Below are 15484 nucleotides of genomic sequence, written 5' to 3'. Positions count from 1 at the left end.
GAGCCTGGATTTTGTGCTCTCATTCAGTACAACTTAGCTTCCCCAAAGGCTTGCACATACAATAAGTGCATTGTCAGGGGGAGGAAGGTCAGCTGCCTGCAGTCCCTCCCTACTGAAAGAGCTGACTGGAAAGGTTGGCAGCTTTTGGTCTCACAGCATTGATGCCTTAGGGACCTTCTGCAGACACAGTATCCACTACTTACATTTAAAATTTAATGGGCAGGCTGAAAAGTGAAAGACCTCCCTTTACCTTGTGTTCTCCACTTCTAACTCAGAAGTGATCTAGGCATAGTTTTGTTTTTCATGTTCTATTAATGACCTGAATTGAAGATGAATTGTAGCAGGACCAGACATAATCAATAATTAGTGAGGCTTGGTCTGCAGAGGTGTAAATGCAAGGATGAAAGCCAAGTCAGTTCTGCAACCTGCTCTAGTGAAAAGTGTCCCTGCCCACAGCAGGGAATTGGAATGAGAGGATCTCTAAGACCCCTTCCAACACAAACCATTCTATGATTCTATGTTGCAACATGTGCTGTATTTAACAGATCATCATCTTACAAGGTAGGAAAAAATGTCAGCCTTGATTGGGAAGTTGTGTGTTTAAAGGTTCATGATAGCATCTGGGTATTACCTTGTACAAGTCATTTTCTCTGCATTTATTTTAAGACAAGTTTCATGAAGGAAGATGGCTAGTTTGAATACTTAAATTGCAATTTTAAGGGTGTCTCATTTGAAGGCACCAACTGAAAGCCAATTCTGAAAGGTGGTTCGGTTCTGTAAGACCATGTGAACTGTCATGAGTAGAGGTTGTTCTTATATGGTTCTTGTGTTTTAAGAATGAAACTTTGTTTTGTTGTGATTCATTCTTAGTGCTGTGCTCGTCCTTAATGCTGAGACCTGCAGTGCAATCATGAACTGTTGCTACTTCTATAACATTTTCATACTTGAACATTGCTAAATATTCTCTTTGTGCATTAATGCTGAAGCTGTAAGCAAAATACACTGCTTCTCTCTAAAGTAATACCAAGTATCTTTAATTTTCCAAAAACTAATGAGTGACATGACCTTTTGCAGAGAGAAAGCTGTTCTCCCACTAGGCATGCTGCATCAATTTTATATTGGTCAATAATGCCTCAAAATGTAGAACAAGTTGTTTGCAAGGTCTTGTAATATGCAAAAGTGTGCTATTAATACTGGGAGATACACTGCCAAGGACTTTGAACATCAGTTGTGCATAAATGTTTTATGAGCATGAAGATTTTAAATAAATTTAGATTGTGCTGAGTGCTGCTTTTTAAGTGAAGCTATTTCACACCTCCCTGTTGTTTGGACTTTTGATGGTAGGTTTCATCACCACTTGGAGTTTGGCTGAAACAGTAATGAATTAAGTGATTTTTGGCTTTTTGTTTTTTCAGAGTTCATTTTCAGTTCCTTACTGAAGTAGGCATAGAGGAGGAAACACATAGTGTTGGGTTTGGGGTTTTTTTTGGCAGCTTGAAGGCAAACTTGTGAGGCTGAATTTGTAGACCCAATTCTATAGTGATGCATTTGGCTGCTGTGATAGAGTAACATTTCTCAAAGATATAAGGAGTAAGGCAGCAAAGAATCAAGAAAATGTTTCTCTTAAGGATTATTAATGTAAGACAAGACTGACAACATGAGTACTGTAGTGGGACTCAAAGCAACCTCAGAGCAAGGCCATAAATTGTTTCCCATAATTAAGTTGTTACAAAGTACATTGTACAACATTGTAATTGACATTGGTCCATATCAGCCTTTTGGATATGCTGGTCTCTCTAGATCAGAGTTAATTTTAGTCAGCTGTAATTACCTCTGAAAGTAATGAGAAACTACTCAGTGTGAACAAACTTCAGCTTTTGTGTCTGTAGCTCAAATCGTGGAGCCATGGAGAGTTTAAGTGACTATCCAGCACCAGAGAGAATGTGTTTCAAGGGTCCTTAACTTTCTAAGTGAATAGGATGATTTATCAAATAACTGATCATTGGGACGTGGGATTGATTTGATTGATTTGCATGTGTAAAGATTTATAGAACTGTGGTGTGATTACTACACCAATGTGCCTGAGAAATGATCAGAATGTGTGGATTAACCATAACTATGTCCTTGGTATTGAATTATTGGTACAGATATTAGAATTCATATTCCAGAGCTGTATATAGATTATTGAAGCGTAAGTAAAGATGCTTCACAACTTCCCTGTGAGGATGCTGAGGCCCTGGCACAGGTTGCCCAGAGAAGCTGTGGCTGCCCCATCCCTGGAAGTGTCCTAGGCCAGGTTGGATGGGATTTGGAGCAACCTGGGACAGTGGGAGGTGGAACTGGAGGATCTTTGAGGGCCCTTCCAACCCAGGCCATTCTATGAATCTGTGATAATACATACTTACAACCTAATTGTGAGGTGCTACTCTATATAAATACACACTCTGTATATGGTACTTTCCTAGCCTGAGGTGGGGCAAGGTGTGCTCTTGGAGATGGAGGTGAGGGCAGCACACACTTCATTGCCTTCCTTCCACACCAACAATGGAATTTCACCTGTGAGTGACCTGCAGGATGCCCTGAGCCCAGTTGAGGGGCAGCAGGTGTCAGCTCCTGCTGGCACCAGAGCAGGTCCCTCAGGTGGGTGTGTCAGTGCTGCTCAGAATCCCTGAGAGGAGCAGGATCAGTCCTGCAGCCAGGATTCATGGTTCATGGCAGGTGGGCAGCAAAATGTGCTGATGGAACCCCCCTCTCATGGCCAGGGAGGGACACAGGCTGCACCTCAGCAGTGAGTCTGAACTTCATCCTGATTTGTATCTTGTGTGTCTTTTCAGGGTGTTGATGATGCCTTCTACACATTAGTTCGAGAAATCAGAAAACACAAAGAGAAGATGAGCAAAGATGGCAAAAAGAAGAAAAAGAAGACAAAGACAAAGTGTATAATTATGTAAATACAATTTATCCTTATTCTTAAAAAGTACTGAAGTAATTTTGTACATTACACTAAATTATTAGCATTTGTTTTAGCATTACTTTACTTTCTGCTTCATGATCCTGTTAGCTTTACCTGAATGCTTGTTTTAAATGACAGTGGAAACTTCATTCCTCTTAAAGTGCCAGTATTCTTTGACTGTTGGTTCTTGAACTAGCAATGCCTGTGAAAATAAAAAAAAAAAAACACAACAAAAACCCAAAACAAACAAAAAAATACCCACAAAAAAACCTGAGAACTGTCTTAGGACTCTTTGGTGCATGCACAGTTGCTAACTTCCTATTTTTCTTACTGATTGTGAACTTCTGTTCTGTGTGCAAAGCAAACAAATGATGCTCTACACATTTTAACATCCCCTCTGAATTTTTGGGTTTATAAATTTGGTTGGGAAAAAGGACTAGTTAGCAAAAGAAACTTTCATTTCAGCCTTTCCTTTATTTTAGACTGATTGCAATAGAGAGAGACCAGAAGCCTTTATAGTCTTCCTGTAGATTTTGCTTCTAGGCATCTAGTCTTGTAGCATTTCAGATCAACTTTAATGAATGTAAAGAGAAAACTTTCAAAAAAAATTTCACTGCAATTTGTCACGGTCACTCCTTAAATACTCTATTTTTTCTATAAAAATTAAAAAAAAAAAAGAAAAAAAATCTAAAAATACAACAGTGCACACCTGGCAATGGAAAAAGTAAAAGTTCTAATTAGGTTGATTTGCTATTGTTAATGCATTGCTTTAAGAGCTTTACTGACTTTTTGTGTCTGAAGAACAAGGTGAAATCCCCCTGTGTCACAGCTTTGAGTAGCTTTGTTCAGTAGGGTCAGGATTTCATCCTGAGTGTCCCTAGGAAATACTAGAATGCCTTAACAGAGAAGTTGATTCAAATTCTTAGGTTAATTCATACATGGGCCCAGAATTTGCATAATAATTAAATCAAAATCAGTCCTAAATTACATGGTGGAGTAAAACCATTCTCTCCCCCCCTTCCCCAAGAGTGGCATTAAATATTTCCAGATGCCCATTTTGTGCAAAATAGGGGAGAAATTCTAAATTCCAGCAACATCAGATGAATGAATGAAAGAGATGAATTTAGCTGCTTCATGCAAATAATTGGGAAATCCACTATGCCATGGAAATGGTGTGGAATTTGCACAATCTGTCAGCATAGAACATGATTTCCAGAGTCAGTGTTGTTTGTGTGATGTCTGTGAAGTATTGATTCAATGGTTGGTGAGTGGCATTCCAGTGTCTAGACTGTCATGAAGCTACACCAAGAGTTTAATGTTGTCTTTCTCTGTGATTATTTTTCTCTTGTGATTTTTGTTCTTCTCTCCCCCCACTTTTTTTTTTTTTTTTTTAATTGGAATTAATGCAGGATTTTTGCAGGAGCTTTCACTTTTTGGTAGTGCAGTAGCCTAGTTATCCACTGAAGTGCAAGCCAGTAGTTGCAGTGTTTGCAGTTCCTGGTGTCTCCCTGTAAATGTGGAGTTGTTTCAGGACAGCTTTGGTCCCTGAAGGTGCACTTCTCCACAGGAGCTGACTCAGCTGCAGAGTGACACTGGAAGGTGTGACTCTGGTGTGCCCACAAAATGAACCACAAGACATTGAGGTAGGATAGTTCAGGACACTGGAGATTTTGGAACAGGGAATAGCAGCATTGCCATAAGCTGAGGTATTCCATGGAAATTTTACACATGTATGTAAAAATTGGACTGTGTAACTTGGACCATTTCTGTGAAAAGTATTATTTTGCTTCTACAGAAAAATCTCAGAGTGACTGTTGTAGGTGGGGACCTGCAAAGCTGGCAGGGAACAGAGAGTGTCTGGATTGTTCCATACTCTTTAATTCCATTGTGTCTGGGAGAAATCAGGCCTTTTCCTGCCTGTGCACCCTATTCCCACCCTTCACCTAAATCCAGACCCCTCCGCTCCTCTCAGCTCCCATGTGAAATCTAAGTTATGAAATATTCTGAAAAACAGTAACAGGAGAACTTAACTTTATACTGTAAGGACCAATAAGGAGCAAGAACAGATTCTTAATGTCACAAAATATTTCAGAGCTTCCAAGGTTAAAATGTGTTGGAGACAGTTACTTGCACATTTTATACACTCTTGATAATAGATGAAGAACATAGCAAAAGTGGTTTGTAAGCCTTGAGCAAATGGAAGTAATCTTCAGGTTATTTTAATTTTGGTAACTGAGTCACACTGCATGTCAAATTAGGGCTGGTCTAAAATTCTGATGTTAATTTAACTTAAAGCTGTTAGGAGAATTTGTAGCTGTAATGTCTTATTCATGAAAAGTGGGTTTCTATAGCTCTACTCTAAAGCTCTATATGAACCAGTGCTGGGGTTTTTCAGCAAAAGTGAGCTGTAGCTGCCAGTCTAATTAAATTAGTATAAAATCCAGTTAGATTAGCCCTTGTTTACTTGAAAAAAACCCCAACCCCATCCTTGCCATTGTTGTGCAGTTTTGTCTTCCTGTTTGTTGAGATTTGGTGAAGTACGTTGGATTGCAGCTTGCACAGGCTGCTCCATCCTCACTGCCCTGTCCTGCCCTGTTTGATGCTTCCACAGAACATCCCTGGGTGCTGTGTCCTGAGCAAGCCTGGGAGTCACTGCCCATGTCACCATGTCAAACTGCCTTGTGTCAGGGAGTAACACCTTCTTACAGTAGCTTTATGTAACTCTGCTAAATACCTGGGTCCGTGGTTGGCTCCAAAAGGAATTCTTCTGACCAGTTTCAGTGCCCTGAAATTTTTTGCTACTCTTTTGCTGTGTGGGCTTTGTTGCAGTAACAGGATAATGGGTAAATACTGACACACACAATCTTCTGCTCTTGTCTAGACTATAAAGCAATACAATTATTACCTTCAAAGACCATCAAACTGTAAAACAAATCATTGTGTCTCAAGTTTACATAAAGCTACATAGATGGTAAATCTTTCCTAACATTTCTTTATTCCACTGTCTTGTGTTTTCATGTTGAAAATACTTCTGCTTTTTCCTCTTGAGTGCCAACTTCTTACTAGAATGACTTCTTAATGTAATATGTTTACCTGGAATGTATTTTAACTATTTTTGTATAGTGTAAACTGAAACATGCACATTTTGTACATTGTGCTTTATTTGATGTGGAACATATGCAGTGTGATCCAGTTTTTCCATAATTTGGTTGTGTGACCTAGGAATGTTGGTCATGCCAGACATTAAGTTAAAAAAAGGAAAAAAAAAAGACCACTGTTTGTTTTAAAATTTTTAATGTTTTTAGGAGTATGTGCTGTGAGGTGATCTGGAATTTGTCATTTTTTTGTCAAACTGTACTGCTCCTATTTATTGTAATGTAATAAAAAATAGTTATTGTGAGTGTCTGTCCCAGTTTCCTTTTCCTCTGAAAGAATTTGGGGTAACAGAGCATCCCACGAGTTCCATGTGTTTGGCAGTTGTTCTCTGGTCCTTCTTGCACTTCTGCTGTCCCAGAGCTGCTGTCCTTGCCCCCTTGGTTGCCCTGTCTCTGAGGGGTGGCTGCTCAGAGCAGGTGGAAGTGCAGAGGAGCTCAGTTGATGTGGAAGGAGTTGTTCACATCAGTGTGGTGGCAGAAACTGGAGCCTGTGCATTTCATCACAAGGTACTGTACTCTGCCATCACTTTGTAAATGCTGCCCTAGAATTCTGTGAGGATGGTGCTGCATCCCTCCCTCCCTCCTCCTCCTCCTCAGGCCAGCTGAGATGTCAGAAATGCTCACTCAGCATTCCTGGGCTGAGCTCCCCTGGAGCTCTTCAGGAACAGTTCCCAGGAATTGGTGCTGTCTGAAGAGCTCCTGCTTTGTAACCAACAGCCCTGGAAACTTATTTGCCTGGCTGAAAAACACCCCCAGTGCAACAGCATTTTTGCTTTTGAAATTTCAAAGGAAGTCACTGAGCTGGACTGTGCTGACTAAACCCACCTCACTTGTGACCCCATAAAGAGTGGGCCTGAGTGAGGCCCTTGGAGCTCTGCTGGACTGCAGTGGGCAGGGACCAAGTCTCCCTCAGAGCCAGTGAACTCCTGTTTGCTGTATTTGGAGAACCAGCACTGACAGCAGAGCATGGAATGATGTCCCCCTTCCTTGAGGCTCAACCCTTCAGCCACTGACAAAAGGCAAAGGTATCCAAGATAAGTGCCTCAGTGAATTCCAGGGGAATTTTATACCTTCTACATACTCCTTCAGGACTGTTTGTGAGTGTAGATATGCTATAGAAAATGTACCATGGGTAGCATTCTCAGAGATTCTAAGTAACTCAGGCCTATGAGTGAATTGCTGTTGTGCTTATAGGAAATTCTGTATGAATCTTTAGTTAAATTGTTCTCAATTAAACTATGGACCAGGTGCTGCTAAGTTTAAGTGCTGTTAAACCTTCAGGCATAAACTACTGGTCAGATCTGGGGCTCAGTTCAGCAAGGGGGGGTCCACTCTGAACTTAGTGACTCAATGGGAACATCTCCTTTAATCATTTTACCCTTACCCTTTTCCATCCTTACCCTTTTTGTATCTCCAGCATGCTCAGAAATAAGTGTTGGTTGATTTTGGTTTTAATTGATTGATTGTAGATTTTAGTTTGCTTTTTCTCTGTGTGCTTTAACCACCTAGTAAATACTGGAGTGAACTTTGTTGAATGGACTTTGCCACGCTTTCATTTTTATATTAAACCTGGTTTTGCTGATGCCTTTGCTGGCAATTCTTTGAGTGACCTTAAAACACTCCTTAGTGCCAGTATGAAAACTTGCCAACAGCTCTACTGCAGTGATTCCTTACCTGTTTTTAAAGATTATTTCTCCCTCCAGTGTCATTTAGTTGGTGGAAACACCAACCAACCCAACAGAGTGTCAGCTCTGACACAAGTGTGAGTTGAATCAAGGCCTACAGAGACACCCTGGAGCAAACAGCCATGGCCAAACTCCTCTTCCAGGGGCAAAGATCAAGTTTTCTATTCCTGCTGCAGCAGTTACACAACAGCAGAAATCAGCTGCTGTATGTGGAGAACCAGCAGTGACAACAGAGCGTGGGAGGAGTTGCAGGATTGTCTTCAGGGCCCAAGTGCTTAAAGCACTGCTGTTCAAACTCACCCCTTTCCTGACCCCACAGTTGTCTCTCTGACACAGCAAGGTGGTGCCTCTGCAGGCTGAGCAGGTGAGGTTACAAACTGTAAGAACTTACTTTCACAGAATAGTCAGGGTTGGAAGGGACCTCTGCAGACCATTTAATCCGACCCCTCTGCCCAGGCAGGGTCACCTGGAGCAGGTGACACAGGAACAAGTCCAGGTGAGTTTGGGATGTCCACAGAGAAGGAGACTCCACGCCCTCCCTGGACAACTGTTCAGGGCTCTGCCACCCTCAGTGTACAGAAATTCTTCCTCATGAGGTGGAACTCCTTGCTTTATGTTTATGGCCATTGCTCCTTGTCCTGTTGCTGGACACCACTGAGGGGAGCCTGGCACCGTCCTCTTGGCACCCACCCTTGAGATATTTGTATGCATTGATGAGATCCCCTCTGAATCTTCTCTTCCCCGGACTAAACAGGCCCAGCTCCTGCAGTCCCTCATAAGAGATGCTCCAGACCCCTCATGTTTATGGCCTCTGCTTGATCCTCTCCAGGAGCTCCTTGTCTTTCCTGCGCTGTGGAGACCAGAACTGAACACAGCACTCCCTCTCCAGGGCTGGGAGTCTCACTTCTGAGAGGGTGCTCATTTCCAGCAGAATCAGATTGTTCAATGTGGAGGATTTTAAATCAGGTTCATCTTTCAGGTAACAAGCATAGCACCTTGAACTGACACCCAAACACACAGCTATGGGGTAAGAAGAGTTTCTGTCCAACACAAGCATTGAAGTGAAACAAAACAGGGCAGTGCAACCACTCCTTCCTGCAAAATCCTTTCATACCTTAAGTTTTAGTTTGAGGAGGTCAAAAGCAGCACAGGAAAACCTATTGCCCATAACCTGCACACCCCAAACCCTTCAAGTGACCCCTGGCAGGGAAGCAGCTCCCTCATTTGTGCTCTAGAGGGGTTGGAAGGATTTACATGTCACTTCTTTGCAGTTAGAGCTCTTTTATTGTTACCTTTGCTGGGTGTGTGTGGTTACAGGCACAGTCAGGGCTTGTCGTCGCTGTAGTAGCGCTGCTTCATGGCTCGGTATTTCCTCAGGAAGTACAAAGCCTCCAGCTCCTTTATAACAAACTCTCCCCGGGCAATCAGCTGCTTAATTTTTTCTGGGTCTGTCTCATCTTTGTTTTTTAGAAAAGCTGCTTTCAACCGGCTTCTGAAGTAGTCTGCTCCTTTGGGATACTCCCTTCCAAGGTACAGCAGCTTGGAGAGAAAAGAATAATAATGTGGTTTTAATTAACTGAGCGCACAGTGAAAGGGGGTTTGTTTTCTGGTTAAGGAAATTGCTGGTGGCATTTGAGACACTTACATTTTTGTACAGTTTTATCACTTCACTTCTTAAAGAACTGGCCATTCTCACATTTCAGTGAACTGTGTCCTTGTGTGATTTTTTTGGTTTGTTTGGGTTTTGTTACCTGAAGGATAATCAATTTGAAATTAGCCTTCTCTGGGAGTCAGTGAACTGCCTCAGCCCTCCTAAAACTTCTGTATCCCACCAAGCCCCGCTTGCTCTGATTCTGGTTCTACTCCATCTCTTCTTTCTTTTTCTTTCCTACTTTTTATTCTATTTAGCTTCTCATTGTCTTCTCCTCTCCCCCCTCAAACAGAAAACAAGAAACTTCTAATAACTTTCAACAGCTGGGACACTTTGTGCTGTTCATTGGCTGCTTTCTCACACCCTTACAATTCTGCACCTGCTGGCCTGGCCGCTTCTGTGTGGTCTACTAAAAAACTGTATCTACATTTTTTTTAATATACATATATATATAATCCATATTTATGTATTTTATATATTCATAGAGCAATGTTTATAACATATTTTGATAAGTTTATTTTTATCTCCACATATATTTATGTATTACATATTCCTATATTGTATATATTTTATACATATGCGTTTATATTCCTGCAACTGTCACATTCATAAATTTTGCTTTCTTAAGGACTCTTCAAGTGCGTTACAAATTGAGTCCAGTGTGCACCGGCAAAACGTAAGGATAAGTGACAAAGTAACTGATTCTTATTTCTGTATTCTGTGATTTTCAAAATCACAGGAAAGAACCTTAAAGATCATCTCGTCCCCACCCGCGGCCGTGGGCAGGGACACCTTCCACTGTCCCGGCTTGCTCAGAGCCCCGCCCAGCCCGGCCTCGGACGCTGCCAGGGACGGGGCAGCCAAATCCAAATCACAAGAGACTGGAATGCAGTCCAGCTCCCGCTGCGGGGCCTCCTGGGGCCGCCGCCTCGCCCTGGCTCTGCCCGCCGCCCCGTTCTCCCCGGAGCCACGCCCGGTTCCCCGCGGATCCCGGCGAGGCCGGACCGGGACCTCACCCGCTGCTCCCGGAACCGCCGCCGTGCCGCTTTACGGCAGCGCCGGGAGCGCCCGGCCCCAGCTGCGCATGCGCCGCCGCCGTGGCTGCGGGCGGGGCCCGAGGGGGGCGGGACCCTGAGGGAGGCGGGCGCGGCCACGGGCCCCGGGAGCCTGAGGGACGGGCACCGGCGTCCTGTGGGAGGCGGGCACGACCACGGGCATCGGGAGCCTGAGGGACACGGCCACGGGCTCCGGCGTCCTGAGGGACACGGGCACTGCCACCCGCGGCAGGCCATGGTGGGGCAGGGAAGGGGCCTGGGTGCGGGTTACATGGTGGGGCGGGGAAGGATGAGGTGTGGACTAAAGCGGGGTGTTCTTGTGAGCTGCCCAAGTCCCTGGAGGTGGGAGAAAGGCTTTGAGGATGAAAGAAGCAGCCGAAGGGTGGGTTATCTGTTGTGTGAGCCCTTGTGCCGTGAGTTGCTGCTGTGGGTGCTCCGTGTGGAGCCAGCCGGGAGGCGGCTCACACTTTGTTGCTAGAATGGCTCCGTGGTAAAAAACTTCATTCCAAGAGTCATGTATTAGTGGCTAATTTTCTGCAGAATTGGAATTCTTGTCACTATAATTTTTCAATAGATGATCCCATCCAATTTTAACAGAATAATACTATCTTTTAAATTATTCCTTCCATACACTGTTTTCTGATGTTCTCTTTCCTTTTCTCCCCCCCTTCTGATCTTTTAGGCTCCGAAAAAAAAGGTAGGTGGGCAGAAACACGCTGTAGTTCACTGTTGTGTTTATTTTTTTATCCGATTTTTTTTTGTTTTTTTCCTGAGGCAGCTGGCCAGGGTTAATGAATCTGAAGGGGGAAGAGGCGTCTCCAGGACACCGAGCTTTTGTGCCTAGAGCAGGGAAGCCAAATGTTCCTGCAGCGCTGCTGGAGGGAGCGTGGCCAGCGCAGCCACTGCTTGTTTGGCTTGGCAACGGGTGTCCAGGCAGAGAGGCGCTGTCCCGGCTCTGTCCCCGCCATGAGGTGGCAGCAGGAGCAGGGCAGTGACTGTCCCCTGTGCTGGGCTCTGGCGAGGCCACACTTCCAGTGCTGTGTCCAGTTCTGGGCCCCTCACTGCAAGATGGACGTGGAAAGGCTGGAGCGTGTCTGGAGAAGGGAAGGGAGCTGGGCAGGGGGCTGGAGCAGCAGGTACAGCTGTGGGGGTGAGCCTGGAGAAAAGGAGGCTCTGGAGGGACCTTCTGGCTCTGCACAACTCCCTGACAGGAGGGGACAGCCAGGAGAATTCGGGCTCTGCTCCCAAGGAACAGGGGGCAGGATCTGAGGAACGTCCTCAAGCTGTGCCAGGGCAGGTCAGGTTGGACATCAGCAGCAATTTCATCATGAAAGGTTTGTCAAGCATTGGAAGGGGCTGCCCAGGGAAGTTTGGAGTTGCCATGCCTGGAGGTGTCCAAGGAAGGCCTGGACATGGCACTCAATGCTCTGGGCTGGGGGACAAGGTGGGGATTGGGCACAGCTTGGACTTGATGATCTTGGAGGCCTTTTCCAACCTGAATGCTTCTGGGATTCTGTTATTTGAGCCATAGGCTAGACACAGAATAAGGGGGGTGAAGGTACAACAGGCAGAAGTCCATGGGAAACTGAGTTGCATGAATTGGTCCTGTAGGTTATCCTTAATTCAGTGATAATGAATTTATCTACCGCTCCCCAGCTGTGCATCTCACTCTTCTCAGTGCTCTGTTAAGTCATAGGAATGTGAAAAGAAATTAAGTAAAATTTGATTTCAAGTAATTGAAACAAGCAGGTTTTCAATTTTCAGTTTATTTATTTATTTATTTATTTATTTATTTATTTATTTATTTTTCAAAATGAAAATAAATTCTTCCCTGAAATCCTAATGGGTAGCAGTGTGAGTTGTACTGACTCCATTTTGGGATAATTTTGCAAATGAGTGCTTTGGTACCAAATGCAGTAGGATGCACTCAGACTCTGGTGACGCTTAACTGTCACCATTGTATTTGTCCCAGCTTCATGGCAATCTCTGTACTCAAAGTTGCATTGTATATATATTTAAAATATATTTATATATTGTAAATGTATATATTTACAATATTACAATATTACAATTATATAAAGTTGCATATAAATATATTTATGCCAATGTATTTATTGCCATGCCAAGTAGTGTGATGTGAACAAGTAGTTATTTATATCTGAATGTGTGATAGTCGAAATCAAAGTGTGAAATAAGTGTGTGTGAAGATGGAACAGTGCTCAGATACTTTCTGAGAACCTCAAATTTAAAATATAGTTACTCTGGGATATGCTGGAGGTGAACAGTGAACTGTCTGGAATGAGATTTCATAACAGAAAAGAGAACTCTTTGCTGTTTTGTCTTGTGAATTAGATGCTTCTAAATGCCAGGCTTGTCCCAAAATACATTTTCCAGTATTTCCTAGAATGTTTGAAGTTGTAGCATCTACTTTCTTAGCAGATCTTCCTGCTATTCAGTTTCTATACTAAACCAAAATATTTTAATACTCTCGTGTTGTGGCTGTGTTTGGGAATGTCTAGCATCAAAAAATGCATTAATTTTAGGACCTTATCATAAAAATGAGAGGAAAAAAAATTTTGTCCAGAATGTGCATTACTATTCTGGGGCCTTGGCTGTCTAGAGAGGGTAAAATCTTAATTGAGGGATTACACTGGAAGGGCAAAGTTATACAGTTATAAAACTGCCAAAGTGTCTTCAATAATGCTGACATTTGTTTTTTTCTCCCTTACTGCAAACATGAAATTCATTGGCAAAAATGGAAAGTCAAAGAAAGGAAAGGCAGCGAGGCTGAGAGGTACTGTGCACTTCATTTCGAGGGAATGTGATGGACAAACTGTTAATTTTAAATAAATGGACAGGAGGCCCTGAACTAGATGTGAATTGCTGTCTCTGTTTCACAAATGGAAATGTTCTTCCCTCTTTTCTGGGGTGGGCCAAACTCCCTGTTCCTTGATGCTGCCCCTCCCTTCCCTATCAGAGCAATACTCTCTTCTCTAGTGATTCCTACTGCAATTAGCAAGTTGGGAAGAATTAACTTGCCATTAACCCATCCTGCTGGGGGCTTGGGCATGCTGTGGCTGCCAGGAAGTGACTGCCAGTTCCTGGTGAGCTTTTGTGGTGGGAGTGGAAGCTCAAGTGGGCACAGGCAGATTTGGGAGCTGCTGCTGCTCTTGCCTCAGTGCAGCACACGCTTGACACGATTTACTTGGAGGTGATGACATCAAGTCACTGTTTGGGGACATCTGGATGGCACACAGGCTGTGCCATCTTAGGCTGAAGGCTTAGAGGTTCAATCAGTTCTAGTTTTCACATCCTCTCTAATTTTCTAGTCCATATGGCAGCAAAGAGAAGCCAGGGCTGTGGAGTAGCAGATCATGAAGTGGATTTCAATGAACAAACAGCTGTAAAATTGAAATTGTAGGAAAGAAGAAGAGGAATTTGGGATTAAAGCACTGAGTTTCACTCAAGACTTTGGATTGAGAACCTGTGTCCATTGAAGCTGTAGATGGAGAGAGCACTTGCACTGATGGGGCAGAGACAGTATGTTTTTGTAGTATTCAAATAAATTTGGATCAATCTTCATATGGGAGATTTCTGTGCAGTGAAAGATAAACATTTACGTTGCTCATTTTATAGTGGTTTTCTCATTACAGCTGGTAACCAAATAATCTCTTAGATTGTATTTAGGAAAGCATGGTTATGCCCTTGATCTCTTTCCAATCCTCAGCTGAAGCCCTGTTACGAGCTCAACAAGAAGAAGAAGCAAGACTTGAAAGGGAGAGACTGTATCGAGAGCTCGTGGAAAGGCTTGAGGCAAAGGTTGGTCTTTTACTCAATGAAAAAATCTAATCTTTTTTCTTAACTTGAGACAAGGCCTGTAAAACACCAGTGACTTATAGGAATTCATCTCCTTATGCACTTATTGTTGGGAACAATATTGAGGAGATTTTCCAGTTTTGATAAATTTAAATACATTACCTTATGTCATATGTGTTTCTTAAGTTTGTTAAATGCCTTTTTTATTATTTCCCATTTCCACTGTGCTTTTAACTGAATATATTTTTCATATTCCCCATGAGAATATTTGCTACAAATTCCTAATTGGTTCCCTGTTCAGGCAGATACAGTGATTTGTATTTATATATATGTGTGTGTATTAGTCTATGTATATTTATTTTTCTGACCAGTCTGGCATTCAGAACAAAAACTGATTGGTAATAGATAAATATTTTTATGTTTAAAAAGAAAAAAAACCCCAAGATTTACAACAAACTAAATTTTTTTGAAAGAGTCACTCTTGTCTGCTCCTCTTATACTTCACAGAATATTCTTTTCCTCCTAGGGAGAAGATAACCTTAAAATAATAGAAACTAAAAGGCAAAAAATAAAACAATCTTGCATGTTTTTTCCAAATTATCCTTACATATTGTAGCAGCTCCCATTAGAGCTGGCTCCAGGAGGCTGATATGGAAACTGTTGAAGTGAGAGGTTGCAATCATATGTCACATTATGTTTATCATGTGGCTCAGCAGCTACTGTGATGACAATAACATATTTCAAACTACTGCAGTCTTCTCAATTGGATGTTTCATTAAAAAAAACAAGTTTTCAGTGTTTGGATTTGTTTAAATAGTAACTCATTCAAATATCTCCAATTTGTTTCTTCTATGTGAAATAATTGTAAGAAATAAGCCAAATATTTAACTGCTGTGTTTGGTATGTGTATTTTTTTAATAGTATGAAGTAGAGAAGGAGTCTGAACTAGCCCAATATAATTCACTTGCACAGAAGTTTCTTTCTGCAAAGCAGTGGAAAATGGATTACAGAGAACAAGCCAAGGTAAGTTTTCTTGCCAAAATCTGCCCAGAGGTTTGGCAAGGAAGAGACTTCAGGAGCTTCCAGTTCCTGAATGTGTGTGTGTGCTATGGCAGCATTTTGAATTCCATCTCAAAGCAGTGACAGGCCATGCTCACTCTCTTATCTTC

General features: G+C 42.6%; 3 protein-coding genes across 14 annotated transcripts in view; 2 read left to right on the top strand and 1 right to left on the bottom strand.

The window, feature by feature from the left end:
- The window catches only part of KRAS (KRAS proto-oncogene, GTPase), a 24398-nt gene extending 18045 nt beyond the window's left edge, over positions 1–6353 (top strand). For 2 of the 3 annotated variants that reach the window (XM_074539163.1, XM_074539164.1), the window contains exon 6: positions 2835–2965. Coding sequence is in view for 1 of the 3 variants with exons in the window: in XM_074539165.1 (XP_074395266.1) it covers positions 2835–2951 (117 nt within the window). In the remaining 2 variants the exon portion in view is untranslated. Of the gene's footprint in view, positions 1–2834 lie in introns of all 3 variants that reach the window. The other variant, XM_074539165.1, reaches the window with a different exon arrangement.
- Positions 3017–10564, bottom strand: ETFRF1 (electron transfer flavoprotein regulatory factor 1). Of its 2 annotated transcripts, none has more exons than XR_003379215.2 (4): positions 10461–10564; positions 9439–9544; positions 8185–9332; positions 3017–3155 (listed from the first exon to the last, which is right to left on the bottom strand). XR_003379215.2 is itself a non-coding variant. In XM_014264153.3 (4 exons), exons 2-3 carry the CDS (start codon positions 9481–9483, stop codon positions 9117–9119), a joined length of 261 nt encoding a protein of 86 aa, XP_014119628.1. In that variant the 5' UTR covers positions 9484–9544; positions 10461–10564; the 3' UTR covers positions 3017–3155; positions 9086–9116. The 2 variants fall into 2 exon arrangements, 1 of the variants encoding a protein (XP_014119628.1); XM_014264153.3 differs by having other exon boundaries at positions 9086–9332.
- LOC102074878 (dynein axonemal intermediate chain 7) overlaps positions 10162–15484 on the top strand; it is an 18871-nt gene continuing 13548 nt past the window's right edge. For 4 of the 9 annotated variants that reach the window (XM_074539152.1, XM_074539159.1, XM_074539158.1 and 1 more), the window contains exons 1-3: positions 11204–13293; positions 14227–14318; positions 15237–15338. In XM_074539152.1, the coding sequence (XP_074395253.1) occupies positions 13200–13293; positions 14227–14318; positions 15237–15338 (288 nt within the window). In that variant the 5' untranslated portion in view covers positions 11204–13199. The other 5 variants (XM_074539157.1, XM_074539156.1, XM_074539153.1 and 2 more) reach the window with 5 other exon arrangements.

The sequence above is a fragment of the Zonotrichia albicollis genome, chromosome 4, assembly GCF_047830755.1.
Source record: "Zonotrichia albicollis isolate bZonAlb1 chromosome 4, bZonAlb1.hap1, whole genome shotgun sequence".
NCBI classification, from domain to species: domain Eukaryota; kingdom Metazoa; phylum Chordata; class Aves; order Passeriformes; family Passerellidae; genus Zonotrichia; species Zonotrichia albicollis.
The sequence above is the reverse complement of the archived record's forward strand: the minus strand, read 5'-3'. Positions and strand labels throughout refer to the sequence as shown.

Excerpts from the sequence above, each read along its gene's own strand:
- ETFRF1 (XM_014264153.3), bottom strand. The coding sequence starts at position 9,483 with ATGGCCAGTTCTTTAAGAAGTGAAGTGATAAAACTGTACAAAAAT. Across the intron at positions 9,333-9,438 it reads TGATAAAACTGTACAAAAAT|CTGCTGTACCTTGGAAGGGA; the intron begins GTAAGTGTCTCA and ends TTTCTCTCCAAG.